At 45.5% G+C, this 17795-nt stretch overlaps 2 protein-coding genes across 5 annotated transcripts in view; both read right to left on the bottom strand.

Annotated features, from left to right (window-relative positions):
• Window positions 1-9464, bottom strand: part of LOC121286965 (proteinase-activated receptor 3-like) — a 52226-nt gene extending 42762 nt beyond the window's left edge. The window contains exon 1 of the mRNA XM_041204318.1: window positions 9249-9464. The gene's annotated coding sequence lies outside the window, so the exon portion shown is untranslated. The remainder of the gene's footprint in view (window positions 1-9248) is intronic.
• Window positions 9465-10723: 1259 nt separating this feature from the next.
• LOC121286966 (protein S100-A1-like) lies at window positions 10724-12778 on the bottom strand. 4 transcript variants are annotated; one of them, XM_041204320.1, is made up of 3 exons: window positions 12625-12778; window positions 11565-11752; window positions 10724-10960 (listed from the first exon to the last, which is right to left on the bottom strand). In XM_041204320.1, exons 2-3 carry the CDS (start codon window positions 11718-11720, stop codon window positions 10805-10807), a joined length of 312 nt encoding a protein of 103 aa, XP_041060254.1. In that variant the 5' UTR covers window positions 11721-11752; window positions 12625-12778; the 3' UTR covers window positions 10724-10804. The 4 variants fall into 4 exon arrangements, with proteins under 4 accessions (XP_041060254.1, XP_041060255.1, XP_041060257.1 ...); XM_041204321.1 differs by having other exon boundaries at window positions 12546-12656; XM_041204323.1 differs by having other exon boundaries at window positions 11565-11747; window positions 12625-12645.
• Window positions 12779-17795: the final 5017 nt, after the last annotated feature.

A 17795-nucleotide genomic window follows, 5' to 3' on the forward strand; every position in this document is an offset into this window, starting at 1 on the left:
AAGGACTCCATTCCATTCTCTCAGTTCCTTTGCCTCCATCACATCTGTTCTGATGATGCTACCTTCAAAAACAGTTCCTCTGACATGTCCTCCTTCTTCCTTAACCGAGGTTTTCCACCCACGGTCGTTGACAGGGCCCTCAACCGTGTCCGGCCCATCTCCCGCGCATCCACCCTCACGCCTTCTCCTCCCTCCCAGAAACATGATAGGGTCCCCCTTGTCCTCACTTATCACCCCACTAGCCTCCGTATTCAAAGGATCATCCTCCGCCATTTCCGCCAACTCCAGCATGATGCCACCACTAAACACATCTTCCCTTCACCCCCCCGGCAGCATTCCATAGGGATCATTCCCTCCGGGACACCCTGGTCCACTCCTCCATCACCCCCTACTCCTCAACCCCCACCTATGGCACCACCCCATGCCCACGCAAAAGATGTAACACCTGTCCCTTCACTTCCTCTCTCCTCACCATCCAAGGGCCCAAACACTCCTTTCAAGTGAAGCAGCATTTCACTTGCATTTCCCCCAACTTAGTCTACTGCATTCGTCACTCCCAATGCGGTCCCTCTACATTGGAGAGACCAAACGTAAACTAGGCGACCGCTTTGCAGAATACCTGCGATCTGTCCGCAAGAATGACCCAAACCTCCCTGTCGCTTGCCATTTTAACACTCCACCCTGCTCTCTTGCCCACATGTCGGTCCTTGGTTGGCTGCATTGTTCCAGTGAAGCCCAATGCAAACTGGAGGAACAGCACCTCATCTTCCGACTAGGCACTTTACAGCCTTCCGGACTGTATATTGAGTTCAACAACTTTAGATCTTGAACTCCTTCCTCCATCCCCACCCCCTTTCTGTTTCTTCCCCCTTCCTTTCGTTTTTTCCAATAATTTATATAGATTTTTCTTTTCCCACCTATTTCCATTATTTTTAAATCTTTTATGCTCTGCTAGCCTTTCCACCCCACCCCCACTAGAGCTATACCTTGAGTGCCCTACCATCCATTCTTAATTAGCACATTCGTTTAGATAATATCACCACCTTCAACACCTCTGTGTTCTTTTGTTCTTTTGTCTGTGACATCTTTTGATTATCTGCTCCAATCACTGCTTGCTTGTCCCTACAACCCCACCAGCTGCCCCATCCCCCCACCTTCAACCAGCTTATAATTCACCCCTTTCCTAAGAATCACTCAGTTCTGTTGAAGGGTCATGAGGACTCGAAACGTCAACTCTTTTCTTCTCAGCCAATGCTGCCAGACCTGCTGAGTTTTTCCAAGTAATTCTGTTTTTGTTTCCCATAAATATAAAGCCGTCAGCAATAAATCCAAAAGGGAATTCAGAAAACACATCTTTACTGAGAATGTGAAACTTGCTACCACCATGAGCTTTGATACAGATATGGGCACATTAGAGAGAAAGGTTTAGAGTTCATTTGAAAATCTGCTGCCTGTATCCTTACTCATGTTCACACATTGCTTACAGGCTCGTATTAGACCCAACTGAGTAATGTCTTGATTTTAAAATTCACATCCTTGTTTTCAAAATTCTCCATAGCTTTGCTTTTCCCTCACTGCATGTAGGTGGAGCGAACAAATAGATAAGCGAATGATATGTTAGCCTTTACTACAAAGAGATTGCAGTGTAAGAGTAGATAAGACTTGGTGAGACCGCACCTGGAGTATTGTGTCCAGCTTTGGTTTCCTTACCTAAGGAAGGACAGATTTGTCTTAGAGGGAGTCGCAGCAAAGATTCACTAGGCTGATTCCTAAAATGATAGGGATGGCCGTGTGAGAAGAGATTAAGGGGAATGAGTCTATATTCCCTTGAATTTAGAAGACAGAGACGATCTTATTGAAAAGGATTAAATTCTTAAGGGATCAGACTGGGTGGATGCTGGGAGAATGTTTCCCCTGGCTTGGGAATCCAGAACAAAGGGGACATAGTCTTAGGATGAGTGTCAGCCATTTAGGACTGCAATGGGGAGAAATCTCCATTAAGAGAGGGTTATATCTCTGTACTAGGGAACTGTGCTTGGTAGCTGAATAAGAACAAGCTGCATTTTTATAGTGCCTTTTAATAATGCATAAAACAACCCAACGTGCTTCACAGGAGCATTACGAAAAAACATTTCGAGTCACATGAGGCAATATTAGGACCGATGGCCACAAACCTGATTAAGAACTGGGGTTTAAAGGAAGAAAGCGAGGTGGAGAGGTTTAGGGAGGATTCCTAGGCAGCTGAGCTCATTGAATATATTCAAGTCAGAGGTTGATAGATTTCTGGAGACTAAGGGAATTTAGGGTTTGGGGATAAGTGTGGAAGGCGTCTGAGATAGAAGATCAGCCAGGCTCAAGGGTAAACCTGCTCCAATTTTTTATTTTTTATGTCCTATTTCTGTACTCCCTTCCAGCCCTCTAAGGGCTCAGCGCTCCTCCAAGTCTGGAGTTTTTGGCACCGCCAGCCTTCAAACCACCATTGGTGGCCATGCCTTCAGCTGCCTGGGCCCTAAGCTCTAGAATTCCCTCCCTAAACCTCTCCCTCTCTCTCTCTCCCCCTTTAAGCCTACTCCTTTAAAATCAACCTCTTTGACAAAGCTTTTGGTCACCACCTTATAAGATTTGGTGTAAAATATTGTTCGATAACACTTCAGTGAAGCGTCTTGGGGTGTTTTATTATATAAAGAGACTCTGTGAATACAAGTCATTGTTGTGCTGGTTCAATAAGCACCCTTTAAAAACTGACTCAGGGAGGCCTACAAACTGCTCAGTAAAGCACCAGCCATCCATGTAGTTGACGGGGTGAGACGTAGGCGAAATGGGATGAGAGTCAGATGGAGCATTAACACGAGTATGGAGCTTGTGGGAGAAAGGGCCTGATTTGTGGTATAAAACCAGAAATAAACAGGAAATTTTATTTCTTACTCCTCGCCCCAATCGGTGGGAAAGGGAGCGCAGAGCAAATTCATTTCCCACAACGTTCCTGTCCGTCGATGATTTTTACAGCACCAGTTTTGGTGAAATTTGGGTCTCCCATGAGATTCTGGGAAACCAGGGGACACAATATATTTGGAAAGTTGTTGGTGGCAGTGAAGCTGCTGAAGGTAAATTTCCAGAGTGGAGTTTAAGGGAAGCAGTATATTTGCTCTCCTTCTCGTCCAGGCAAGCAATCCTCGCAGGTACTCACCTTGTCCACACCCACAGCATCCCCCAGCTAGCCCAACAGCGGAGAAGTTGTCTAGTGGGCATTAAGGAGTATCAGGCATCTGACAAAGACTAAATGGGGTAAGATCATAAGACATAGGAGCAGAAATTAGGCCATTCAGCCCATTAAGTCTGCTCTGCCATTCAATCATGGCTGATAAGTTTCTCAACCCCATTCTCCCGCCTTCTCCCCGTAACCTTTGATCCCTTTACCAATCAAGAACCTTTCTACCTCAGTTTTAAATACACTCAATGACCTGGCATCCACAGCCTCCTGTGGCAATGAATTCCATTGATTCACCACTCTCTGGCTAAAGAAGTTTCTCCTCATCTCTGTTCTAAAAGGTCTTCCCTTTACTCTGAGGCTGTGCCCTCGGGTCCTAGTCTCTCCTACTAATGGAAACATCTTCCCCACGTCCACTCTATCCAGGCCTTTCAGTATTCTGTAAGTTTCAATCAGATCCCCCCCCTCATCCTTTTAAACTCCAAGTATAGACCCAGAGTCCTCAAACATTCCTTATATGTTAAGCCTTTCATTCCTGGGATCATTCTCGTGAACCTCCTCTGGACCCTCTCCAAGGCCAGCACATCCTTCCTGAGATACGGGGCCCAAAATTGCTCACGATATTCTAAATGTGGTCTGACCAGAGCCTTATAAAGCCTCAGTGGCATATCCCTGCTTTTATATTCTAGTCCTCTCGTAATAAATGCCAACATTGCATTTGCTACCTTAACTACCGACTCAACCTGCAAGTTCACCTTAAGAGAATCCTGGACTAGGACTCCCAAGTCCCTTTGCACTCCAGATTCCTGAATTCTCTCCCCATCCAGAAAATAGTTTATGCCTCTATTCTTCCTACCAAAGTTCATGACCTCACACTTCCCCACGTTGTATTCCATCTGCCACTTCTTTGCCCATTCTCCTAACCTGTCCAAATCCTTCTGCAGCCTCCCCGCCTCCTCAATACTTACTGTCCCTCCATCTATCTTTATATCATCTGCAAACTTAGCCAGGATGCCCTCAGTTCCTTCATCTAGATCATTAATGTATAAAGTGAAAAGTTGTGGTTCCAAAACTAACCCCTGTGGAACTCCACTGGTCACCAGCCGCCATCCCCACTCTCTGCCTCCTGCCAATCTTCTATCCATGCTAGTACCTTGCCTCTAACACCATGGGCTCTTATCTTACTGAGCAGCCTCCTGTGTGGCACCTTGTCAAAAGCCTTCTGGAAGTCCAAGTAGATAACATCCATTAGCTCTCCTTTGTCTAACCTACTCATTACCTCCTCAAAGAATTCTAACAGATTTGTCAGGCATGACCTCCCCTTGATGAAACCATGCTGACTGTGCCCTATTTTACCATGCACTTCCAAGTATTGTGAAATCTCATCCTTAATAATGGACTCTAAAATCTTACCAACGACTGAGGTCGGGCTAATTGGCCTGTAATTTCCCATCTTTTTCCTCACTCCCTTCTTAAACAGGGGGGGTTACATTAGCAATTTTCCAGTCCTCTGGGACCCTCCCTGACTCCACTATCTCTTCAGCTATCTCCTTCAGAACTCTGGAGTGTAATCCATCTTGTCCAGGTGATTTATCCAGCTTCAGACCTTGCAGTTTTCCTAGCACTTTCTCCTTGGTAATGGCCACCATACTCACCTCTGCCCCCCCGACTCTCTTGAACTTTGGGGATGTCACTCGTGTCTTCCACTATGAAGACTGACACAAAGTACCTATTCAGTTCCTCCGCCATTTCTTTGTTCTCCACTACTACTTCTCCAGCATCATTTTCCAGCTGCATAATGTCCACTTTTGCCTCTCTTTTACCTTTTTTATATCTAAAAAAACTCTTGCAATCTTCTTTTATATTACTGGCTAGTTTACCCTCATATTTAATCTTCTCCCTCCTTTTTCTTTTTTAGTTGTCCTCTGTTGGTCTTTGTAGGTTTCCCACTGCTCTTCGCCACATTGTATGCTTTCTCTTTAGCTTTTATGCTGTCCCTGACCTCCCTTGTCAGCCATGGTTGCCTCGTCCTCCCTTTAGTATGCTTCTTCTTCCTAGGGATGAATTTTTACTGTGTCTCCCAAATTACTCCCAGAAACTCCTGCCATTGCTGTTCCACTGTCTTTCCTGCTAGGCTCATCTCCCAGTCAATTCTGGCCAGCTCCTCCCTCATGCCTCTGTAGTTGCCTTTATTCAACTGTAATACCATTACATCTGATTCTAGCTTTTTCCTCTCAAATTGCAGGGTAAATTCTATCATATTATGGTCACTTCATCCTAAGGGTTCCTTTACCTTAAGCTCCCTTATCAAATCTGCCTCATTATACATCACTAAATCTAGAATTGCGTGTTCCCTAGTGGGCTCCACCACAAGCTGCTCCAAAAAGCCGTCTCGTAGACATTCCACAAATTCCTTTTCTTGGGATCCACTACCAACCTGATTTTCCCAGTCTACCTGCATATTGAAATCCCCCATGATCACTGTAACCTTGCCTTTCTTACACAGCTTTTCTATCTCCTGGCATATCTTGTGCCCCACATCCTGACTACTGTTCGGAGGCCTGTACATAACTCCCATTATGGTTTTTTTTTTACCTTTGCGGTTCCTCAACTCTACCCACACAGATTCTACATCATCTGACCCTACATCATTTCTTGCTCTCGATTTAATTTCATTTCTTACTAACAAAGCAAACCCACCCCCTCTGCCAACCTGCCTATCTTTTCAATAGGATGTACATCCTTGGATATTTAGCTCCCAGTCCTGATCCCCTTGCAGCCATGTCTCCATAATGCCCACCACATCATACCCGCCAATTTCAATCTGCGCCACAAGCTCATTTTACCTTATTTCATATACCGCATGCATTCAGACACAACACCTTCAGTCCTGTATTTCCCATCCCCTTTCTCATTGTCATCCCTTTATCTGATGTGCTTGAAGTGAGATTCCTAACCCTTCCAAACACTGTCCTATTTTGTGTTCTGGAGACTTTAATAGCCTCTCCAGGGATCTCCTTTCTTTTCAGTTTTTTCATAATTTTCCATGATTCCCCCCCCACCCCCCCCAAACAACTTTCAAGTCCTGTTGACCACCCTATTTACCCTTTTCACTAGAACATTGGTCCCAGATCAGTTCAGGTGGAGATCGTCCCAACAGTACAGATCCATCCTGTTCCAATACTGATGCCAGTGCCCCACGAAATGGAACCCCACTTTCCCACACCATTCCTTTAGCCATGTGTTTACTTCCCTTATTCTCGCATCCCCATGCCAATTTGCAAGTGGCTCGGGTAGTAATCCGGAGATTATAACCCTTGAGGACCTGTTCTTTAATTTAGTTCCTAGTTCCTGATAATCCCCAAACAGGTCCTCTTTCCTAGTCTTACCTATGCTATTTGTCCTGACATGGACCACAACAATTGGATCCTCCCCCTTCCTCTCCAATATCCTTTCAAGCCAGTCAGATGTCCCTCACCCTGGCACCGGGCAGGTAACATACCATGTGAGACTCTCGATCCTTCTTATAAAGGAAGCTATCAATTCCCCTAATTATAGAATCCCCTACAATTACCACTTGTCTTTTTGCTCCCCCCTCTTGAATGCCCTCCTGTGCCACGGTTCTGTGGTCAGCTGGCTCATCCTCCCTACAGCCCTGTTCCTCATCCCACACAGGGAGCAAGTACCTCGTACCTGTTGGATAAGGTCAAGAGCTGAGGTTCCTCTGTTCCTGAACACAGGATTCCTCTACCTGCCTCATTTGCAGTCACACCCTGCTGACCCTGCCCACTGATCGGACTTGAGGTACTTAATCTACCAGGTGTGACCGCCTCCTGAAACAAAGCGTCCAGGTAAATCTCCCCCTCCCGGATGTGCCACAGCATCTGGAGCTCGGACTCCAGCTCATCAATTCTGAGCCAGAGTTCCTCCAGCAACCAACACTTGCTGCAGATTTGGTCACTGCAGCTCGCAATGGGATCTGCCAGCTCCCACATCATACAACTACAGCACATCACCTGCCCAGCCATCTCCACTTAGATAATTAATTTATTAATTAGCTTTGCAGTGATATTTTTCAAATTTGGTGCACATTTCCTACCAACCAATCAGGTCACAGCTTTCCTGTGGCGTCACTTTTTCAGTTTTGGCTTCAGTTACTCTGTGCCCCGAGGTCACCGCACCAGTGCTCCTCCCTCCAAGTCTGCTCCCTAGAGACAAGGCTGCAAATCCCTGAGGTAAGCTAGATTTGTGCTCCTCCCTTCCTTCCTCCCTCCGAGTCTGTTCCCCAGGGTTACTCACCAATCAGCTGCTTTTTCTTTAAAATCTACTTTCAGAGTGTCCCTCGCAGGTCTGGTGCACTCCTGAAGGCACAGCCTCATCCTTTTTTTTTTAGATTTGAGGAGGAGAGAGGGATGGAAACACTACAGCAATGTAATATTTGGGGTTATTCCGTTCTTTGACAGTGGGTCCTTTCTTCAGTTCCATCCTGAGTTGCGGTGGCTGCGATGACTTCTCCCAGAATGCTTCAATCACTTCTCACCAGTGCCCTCTGTTGGATGCCCTTCCTCCTGTTGAGTGCAAGAGTCCTTCTCCTCGGTTCCCTCCTGAGTCACGGTGGCTGCGATGACTTCTCCCAGAATGCTTGTTACTTCTCACCAGCGCCTTCTGGTGGATTGTCCACTCACTTAGCAGAAGCTGGTTTTGTTGCAAGGCCAGCACTTATTACAGATCCCAACTTGGACTGATGCACTGTCTGAGGGTCAGTACTGAGGGAGTGCTGCACTCAGTTGTAAACATCCCACCGTCACAATGTTGAAGAAGAGCAGGGGAGTTCTGCCTAGTGTCCTGGTCAACATTTATCCCCTAACCACTATAAATAATTTAATTATATTTATTAATATTTAACATTTATAAAACAATATTTATCTGCTTATCACTAACGAGTTATCCGGTCATTATCACATTTCTGTTTATGGGGTCTTTTGGGATCTTGCTGTGTGAAAATTGGCTGCCAGGTTTCCCACATTACAACAGTTTTAAAGTACATCAGTTGTTGTAAAGCAATTTGGGAAATGCTGAGAGTGCGAATGCTTCTCTCTAAATTAGCATTTTGGATGTTTCTTAAGTTCTGACAAAACATTTTCTAGTTCAGACTAACTTTAAACAAATTGCAATTCCAAATTCCGGTTAACATATTGATTCATTCATTTTGTGGACAATCAAAAACCAAACAAGGACATGAAGCCAAGCCGGGCATGTGGGCTTGAAATAGAAATCAGCCCTGATTGAATTGTGGAACAGTCTCAAGGGGCTGAATGGCCTCCTCCTGTTCCCATGCTCCCATAGGTTTTAATCAGCCGATTAACAAGAAGGTACTGTTTAAAAATCAAACCGGGGGATATTTTATGAAAACTTGGATGGACGACCTCCCTCTGAAAGTCCCCCGGTTTCAGTTTGGGTTGTGTCCCTGTGACTGACTGATCCCGAGTAAGGATTTCAGTGACGATGTACGTTGGTTCATTTTTAAATAAACTCTGTTATGGCCCAAACAAACTCAGAAATAACAAAATCCATCATGGAAGCACAGACTCGGAATAACACAAAGCCAATACTGGGTCAATAATGGGCCGGAACTGGGCTGACCCAGAACAGCGTCGATAATGGCAACAACACAGAGAATTCATTCAGAACAAACGGCTTCTTCATTTGCCTGATGCAAAATACATGTTCAAACAAGATCACATCAGCCCCACACAGCTGGCTTTTCCAGTTCTCACCATGTTTACTTCATGGGCTGGAACTCGAAAACCAGGAACATCCTGTTCAAAACATAACATCTTCAAACATGGAGAAGAAAAACAACTTTCATTCATATTGTCTTTTTCACAACCTCAGGACGTCTCACAAGAAAGAGGTGCAGGTCGTTCACCCCCTGCAATCTGTTCAATCATTCAATGAGGTTATGGCTGCACCTCAACTCCATCCAGCTGCCTTGTTACTCTTAATAGCCTAACCCGAATGAAAAGCAACTCAAACTCACCTTGTTTTAGTCAGTGTTGTGCTGTAGGGGGTGAACACAGGTAACAGGTACCAGTGCATAGGAAACATCTGCAGGTTGGGCCAACTCTAGATTTTAAGACCGTTTAGCTTGTTCTGTGGAATCTCCAGCCCAAACAGAATTCTCTGATTCTGAGAATAGGGACAGCCCCTGTCTCTGTCTCACCGCCCCACCCGGGAAACAATGTCTGAGCGAAGATTCCCCTGACCCCTGGGGAAACAGTGTCTGAGGATTGCGCACCCCCCCCCCTCCCCCCCTCCGTTAATTGGCCCACCAGCGTGAAATCGTGGCCCAGTGGCAGTTGACTTCCTGACCACACCCACCCACCAGTGTCGAGCCTGGCTGACAAGGGAAAAATCCTCCCCTTTGTGAGCTTCACCTGGTTGGGTGTAATATTTTACTCCCTCTCTTTGAATCCAAGCTACACTCGTTTGTTTAAAGAAAAAATGCAAATTGTCCCCATGCCTAATTAACATTTCAAATCTACTTCTTTTCTATACATCAAAGCCTCCAGACCAGCTGGCTTTAATCCAATTAAAACGCACACACACATACATAGACACAGACACCGGTAAATTATATTTTAAAATAATTTCCAATAACATTATATCTTCTTGACATCTGTCTATCGCTTGCTGCTTATGCTGTTTGCCACCAAAATAGTCCCAAGTTGTAACCTCACCAGGTTGGCCTTTTTTAGGTATGTCTGATGCTGCTCCTGGCACACCCTCCTGTACACTTCATTCAACCAGTGTTGGCCCACTCGCTTGATGGTAATGGTGGAGTGGGGGATATGCTGGGGTACGAATAGAATTCTGCTGGCGATGGCTCACTGCATCTAATGGATGCCCAGTTTTGAGTTGTTATCCCATTTAGCAGGCTAGTAGCACCACACAACACGTTGGAGGGTATCCTCAGTGTGGAGATGGGACTGTGTGGCGGCTTGGGGGTTAGGTGAGAAGTTTAAAGTTTAAAAATCCCAAAGCTGACACAGGTTGTCCACTTTTAGGTTTAACAGAAACAGGATGGGGTTGAGGGGAGCAGGGTACTAATAGCCAATCCAATCCCAGAAGCTGGCTGGCATTTAAAATCGGATGAGTCCAGGAGCCTCACACTTATCCTGCTTTACAGCTTTATTTGTGCAATCCCCAAGATAGTTTTGGGATTCCCAAACTCAACCAAAGAGGTTTGGAAATCAGAGCCCTTCCGCCCCCACCAAATCCATTTGCAGTGTGGGCTCCTGAGTGGTTACAACCTGCTTCCTGCACAATTGGAAGTCAAACAGCCAATCAGGGTGATCTCTGGGCAGGAATTCAGTCAAGAAAAGGTCACTGTGGCATCAAACCCCAACCTCACCCCTGCTCCCTGAAACTCACCTCTCCTTGTCAATATCAGAGTCTCAAACAGAGGGGGGAGGGGGGGGGGGGGGGAAGAAAAAAAATCAAAACAAATTGATATTTGGTCTTTGTTTTTTTATTTAAGTAAAGCAGTATACATCTTTATATCCAGAGCTAGATACAGCCAGCATTTTCTGTCCTTTATTTGCTTTGTTTAAGGTGCTGAACAAAAAATTCATTACACACGATAGTGATTGAGGCGAGCATGACTGCAAACTCTTCAAAATTCACCTCTCCGTCTTGATTGATATCTAGTTTTTTCGTAATTGCCTTCAAACCTTCAGGATCAGTGGCTCCCTGAGAACAGAACAGGTAATAAAAATTATGCAACTTTCAAACTTTCCATTGTTCACTAACAGAGCTAGTGTTGAGGGCAGCTGTGAAAGGAGAGCAGCAAGGGGTAGCAACAGGACAATAATAAAAGCAAAATACTGCAGATGCTAGAAACCTGAAATAAAAAGTGCTGGAAATACTCAGCAGGTCTGGCAGCATCTCTGGAGAGAGAAACAGAGTTAATGTTTTGAGTTTAATTTGACTCAATTTCTGAAGGAGGCTAAATTCGACTCAATGTTCGGTGGAATTTTCCAGCCCCACCCACAGTGATGCCCATTGCTGGCAGAGCCGGAAAATCCCACTTGTTAACGGTTTCTCACTCCACGGATACTGCCACAAATGCTGAGTATTTCCAGCACTCTGCTTTCATTATGGGATAGAATAAAGCTTGGACAAATAGAAGCTCAAAAACTCCTCAAACGGTCTTCCTGGCCTCTTCCTGAGAGTGGGTTGGTTGTCTGTTTCCTCTCCACAACTCCATTCTAAACAGAAGCGACTTTCTTTGCGGTCTTAAAGTTTAACTTCTCACCCGAGCCATTTTTCATTACTCATTGTAACCATCACATACCTTCATGAAACTGCTTAGTTCCTTGTCCAACAGGTCCTTCAGTTCTCTGTTGCTCAGTGTGTATTTGTTTTGGTTTTCCTCCTGGCCTGAATACTTGTGGAAAACAGCAATCATCGTTTGCATGCATTTTTCCAGATCAGTAAGGTGGGCTGACATGATGAGGCCGGAGAATCAATCTATAAACTAAACTAAAGAGGTGCAGTTAGTAAAGAATTAACCTGGAGCAACCATTTGCAGGACTCAACAGTTCTGGGTACTAACAATACAATTACTGGGCAGCAACAGGTTTTATTTTAACTTTACACTTAAAATGAGAAACAGTTCTCACTCGCTGAAAGTAATGGCCAGATCATGGGTCAAACACTCCCACCCACACTACTGATCTGAGACATTACAGCTAACACTGCAGGTAGACTCGTGTTGGGTATGGGGGATTCTAAGTGCATTATTTCCATTCTTGTTTTGCCTTTGCAATCCATCCATCTGAGCAGCCCCTGGACAGAGAAATAGATCCCAATCTTGAAAAATCCAAGCTTCTGGCACACAGCACATTCTGGGCCCATCCCATTCTGGGCTAGATGCCCAGTTCCATTGACTCCATTTGTAACATTCTCCATTTTACATCATTTTCCACTGCAGAATTGGGGAACATGTACTGTTTCTCTGTACAGGGTTAGGAACAGTTTCAGACATTCTATAGGTGAAAGCGAGAGTGACAACATCAAACACATGAAATACAAAGCAGCCTTCAGATCGGAAGACACACTTCACAGTTCAATGTTTAACAAGGGAGTGGCACAGCTGCAATCCTGGAGTTTTGAAATTTAAAATCAACAGAAATTAATTACAACAAAGCAAACTTTACATTCCAGTAAAACAAATATTATTTGAAAGTTTAAAACTCAAAACATAAGAAAAGTCCTACTGAAATAGATTAGTTATTTTTCAAACTTTTAAAAAGTTAATTGAACAAACAATTACCCTTCAAATTATACCTCACAGATTTATATTTTACAGACAAGCTTCCGTCAGAATACACTGTTCACAACACCCCCCTTACCAAGCTGCAGAATCTGGAATCCAGGAGTCCACATACTAGGAACTGGACTTATTAAAGAGCTCCCAATCCTGCTTATTGGCTTAACTGATCAGCCATGTCCCAATCAGAACCTTACAACTGTAGGATCCTCCCTCTTTCACATCCCACTGGTTGTTTCGGGAGGGGTTGGGTTTCCTTTGCTCCACGCCCAAGGGCCCTACCCTTTGGCAGAGATGGTTTTTGGATGAATCACTGTTTGAGGAGATTAGAGACAATTTATTCCACACCCTGTGATCAGAACCACTCCCTTCTTATACAATCAGCCATTATAACTTTCAGTTGCAGAGTTATAGAAACCATAGAATCATAGAAATTTTATAGCACAGAAAGAGGCCACTTGGCCCATCATGTCTGCACCAGCCTAATCCCATTTTCCAGCATTTAATCCGTAGCCTTGCTGGTTCTTGAATTTCATATCCAGACACCTTTAAATGGGTTGAGGGTTTCTGCCTCTACTCCCCTTTCAGGCAGTGAGTTCCAGACCCCCACAATCCTCTAGGTGAAAAATCTTTTCCTCACCTCCTCTCTAATCTGTCTATCAATCACTTAAAATCCATGCCCCCTAGTCACTGCCCTGTCTGCTAAAGAAAGTAGGCTCTTCCCATCCACTTTATCCAGGCCCCTCACAATTTTGTATATCTCAATCTAATCTTCCCTCAGCCTCCCATGTTCCAAGGAAAACAAACACAGCCTATCCAAAACAAAAACAGAAATACCTGGAAAAACTCAGCAGGTCTGGCAGCATGGGTGGAGAGGAGCACAGTTGACCTTTCGAGTCCTCATGACCCTTCAACAGAACTAAGTGAAAATAGAAGAGGGGTGAAATATAAGCTGGTTTACGGGGACGGGGGTTGGGACAAGAAGAGCTGGATAGAGGGCCGGTGATAGGTGGAGATAAACAAAAGATGTCACAGACAAAAGGACAAAGAGGTGTTGAAGGTGGTGATATTATCTAAGGAATGATGCTAATTAAGGGTAGAAAGCAGGACAAGCAAGGTACAGATAGCTCTAGTGGGGGTGGGGTGGGGTGAAGGAATCTAAAAAGGCTAAAAGGTAGAGATAAAACAATGGATGGAAATACATTTAAAAATAATGGAAATAGGTGGGAAAAGAAAAACCTATATAAATTATTGGAAAAAACAAAAAGGAGGGGGAAAAAACGGAAAGGGGGTGGGGATGGAGGAGAGAGTTCATGGTCTAAAATTGTTGAACTCAATATTCAGTCCGGAAGGCTGTAAAGTGTCTAGTCGGAAGATGAGGTGCTGTTCCTCCAGTTTGCGTTGAGCTTCACTGGAACAATGCAGCAAGCCAAGGATGGACATGTGGGCATGAGAGCAGAGCAGGGTGGAGTGCTGAAATGGCAAGCGACAGGGAGGTCTGGGTCATGCTTGCGGACAGACCTAAGGTGTTCTGCAAAGCGGTCACCCAGTCTGCGTTTGGTCTCTCCAATGTAGAGGAAACCGCATTGGGAGCAACGAATGCAGTAGACTAAGTTGAGGGAAGTGCAAGTGAAATGCTGCTTCACTTGAGAAGAGCGTTTGGGCCCTTGGACGGTGAGGAGAGGGGAAGTGAAGGGGCAGGTGTTGCACCTTCTACAGTTACATGGGAAGGTGCTGTGGGAGGAGGATGAGGAGTAGGGGGTGATGGAGGAGTGGACCAGGGTGTCCCGGAGGGAACAATTCCTACAGAATGCCACCGGGGGGGGGTGAAGGGAAGATGTGTTTGGTGGTGGCATCATGCTGGACTTGGTGGAAATGGCAGAGGATATCCAATCTTTCCTCAAAGCTGCAATTTCAGTCCTGGCAACATCCTAGTAAATCTCTTTTGACCTCTCTCTAATGCAATTACATCCTTTCTGTAATGAGGTGACCAGAACTGCACACAGCACTCACATTTTGGCCTAACTAATGTTTATTATAGTCCCAGCATAACCTCCTTGCTCTTATATTCTGTGCCTCAGCCAATAAATGAAAGGATTCCAAATGCCTTGTTAACCACCTTATCAACCTGTCCTGCTACTTTCAGGGATCTGTGGACATTCACTCCAAGGCCCCTCATTTCCTCGACTCCTCTAAGTAACCTCATATTTATTGTGTAATCCTTTGCTTTTTTTGACCTCCCTAAATGCATCACCTCTCGCTTCTCTGGGTTGAATTCCATTTCCCACTTTTCTGCCCACCTGACCATTGATATTTTTTATTCATTCACGGGATTCACTGGCTGGGCCAACATTTATTGCCCATCCCTAATTGCCCTTGAGAAGGTGGTGGTGAGCTGTCTTCTTGAACTGCTGCAGTCCATGTGGTGTAGGCACACCCACAGTGCTGTTAGGGAGGGAGTTCCAGGATTTTGACCCAGCGACAGTGAAGGAACGGCGATATATTTCCAAATCAGGATGGTGAGTGACTTGGAGGGGAACTTCCAAGTGGTGGTGTTCCCATCTATCTGCTGTCCTTGTCCTTCTAGATGGTAGTGGTTGTGGGTTTGGAAGATGCTGTCAGAGGAGCCTTGGTGAGTTTCTGCAATGCATCTTGTAGATGGTACACACTGCTGCTACTGTGCATTGGTGGTGGAGGGAGTGAATGTTTGTGGATATGATGCCAATCAAGCGGGCTGTTTTGTCCTGGATCGTGTCAAGCTTCTTGATTGTTGTGGGAGCTGCACTCATCCAGGCAGGTGGGGTGTATTCCATCACACTCCTGACGTGTGCCTTGTAGATGGTGGACAGGCTTTGGGGAGTCAGGAGGTGAGTTCTCGTTGCAGGATTCGTAACCTCTGACCTGCTCTTGTAAGCATAGCATTTATATGGCTGGTCCAGTTCAGTTTCTGGTCAATGGTAACCCCCCAGGATAGTGGGGGATTCAGTGATGGTAATGCCATTGAACATCAATGGGCGATGGTTGGATTCTCTCTTGCTGGGGATGGTCATTGACTGGCACCTGTGTGGTGCAAATGTTACTTGCCACTTGTCAGCCCAAGCCTGGATATTGTCCAGGTCTTGCTGCATTTGGGCATGGACTGCTTCAGTATCTGAGGAGTTGCAAATGGTGCTGAATATCGTGCAATCATCAGCAAACATCCCCACTTCTGACCTTATGATGGAAGGAAGGTCATTGATGAAGCAGCTGAAGATGGCTGGGCTGAGGACATTACCCTGAGGAACTCCTGCAGTGATGTCCTGGAGTTGAGATGACTGACCTCCAGCAACCACAACCATCTTCCTTTGTGCTAGGTATGACTCCAACCAGGGGAGAGTTTTCCCCCTGATTACCTCTGACTCCAGTTTTGCTAGGGCTCCTTGATGCCACATTCTGTCAAATGTGACCTTGATGTCAACAGCAATCCTCCTCACTATCAACTGCATGACCAATTTTGGTGTCCTCTACAACCGTCTTGATATTCTCCCTACGTTTACATCCAAATCATTAATATATACCACAAAATGCAGGGAACACTGTGGCACTGCCACCATGCTAAATGGGATACATTTTGAAAAGATCTAGCAACTCAAGACTGAGCATCCATGAGGCGCTGTGGGCCATCAGCAGCAGCAGAACACAATTTGTAACCTCATGGCCTAGCATATCCCCCACTCTACCATCACCACCAAGACAGGGGCTCAAACCTGTTTCAGTGAACAGTGCAGGAGGACATGCCAGGAGCAGCACCAGTGATACCTAAAAATCTGGTGAAGCTACAACAGAGGACTACTTGTGTGCCAAACAGCATAAGCAGCAAGTGATAGAGCTAAGCGATCCCACAACCAACGGATTAAATCTAAGCTCACATTCAGGCATGAATGGTGGTGGACTGGAGGAGGATACTCCACAAATATCCCCATCCTCAATGATGGGGGAGCCCAGCACATCAATGCAAAAGATAAGGCTGAAGATTTTACTTTAATCTTCAGCCAGAAGTGCCGAGTGGATGATCCATCTCGGCCTGCTCCAGAGGTCCCCAGCATCACAGATGTCAGTTTTCAGCCAATTCAATTCACTCCACATAATATCAAGAAACAGCTGAAGGCACTGGATACTGCAAAGGCTATGGGGCCCTGACAATATTCCGTCAATAGTACTGAAGACTTGTGCTCCAGAACTTGCTGCGCCCCATAGCCAAGCTGTTCCAGTACAGCTACAACACTGGCATCTGCCCGGCTACGTGTAAAATTGCCCAGGTACGTCCTGAATACAAAAAGCAGGACAAATCCAACCTGGTCAATTACCGCCCCATCAGTCTACTCTCCAGCATCAGCAAAGTAATGGAAGGCGTCATCAACAGTGCTGTCAAGTGGCACTTGCTTAGCAATAACCTGTTCACTGATGCTCAGTTTGAATTGCACCAGGGCCACTCAGCTCCTGACCTCATTATAGCCTTGATTCAAACATGGACAAAAGAACTGAGCTCCTGAGATGAGTTGAAAATGACTTCCCTTGACTTCAAGGAATCATTTGACTGAGTGGGACATCAAGGAGCGCTAGCAAAACTGGAGTCAATGGGAATGGGGGGGGAGGAAAGACAGTGGAATGGCAATGATGGGGAAGGGTGAACATGAGGGGGCCTTTGTGGGGTCACCCTCTAACCTCTTGTTGCCACAGGAGTGAGCAGTACTCTGCTTAGAAAAAGGAGGAAGACCTCCTTGCGATGAAAGCCACTGAAAGCCAATGGCTTCTTTCGCACTGCTAAAGGGCTATTCAGAACTCAATGGCTTCACATCACACTCGCGGCATCTCAAGAGCAACACACAGGAATATAGAATTTGGGAACGCAGACAAATAGTGAAGGAGGCACAACAGCATCATAGATGGCATTCCATCAATGAAGGCCAGTCACCTGTTCACCAGATTTGACACTCCTAATGGGCCAAAGGGCATTCGCTCATTGACTGTGAACAACTGATTGGTCATTAATATGGCATATCAGAGATTGGAGCACAGAGCTATGTCGGGTCAATCATCTCACTGAAACTTTAGCATCTCACACCGGCCTCAAGATATTACATGTCTGCGAGGCCATCTTGGTCACCTCGTTGTGTGTGGCAGTGTCTTAGGGACAAGGCGACACCATGCAAGTAGAGCAGGAGAAACTATGGACCCTTATGGTCTCCAAATGTGTCATCTTCTGAGCTTCAC

The sequence above is a fragment of the Carcharodon carcharias genome, chromosome 14 (assembly GCF_017639515.1).
Source record: "Carcharodon carcharias isolate sCarCar2 chromosome 14, sCarCar2.pri, whole genome shotgun sequence".
Classification (NCBI taxonomy): Eukaryota; Metazoa; Chordata; class Chondrichthyes; order Lamniformes; family Lamnidae; genus Carcharodon; species Carcharodon carcharias.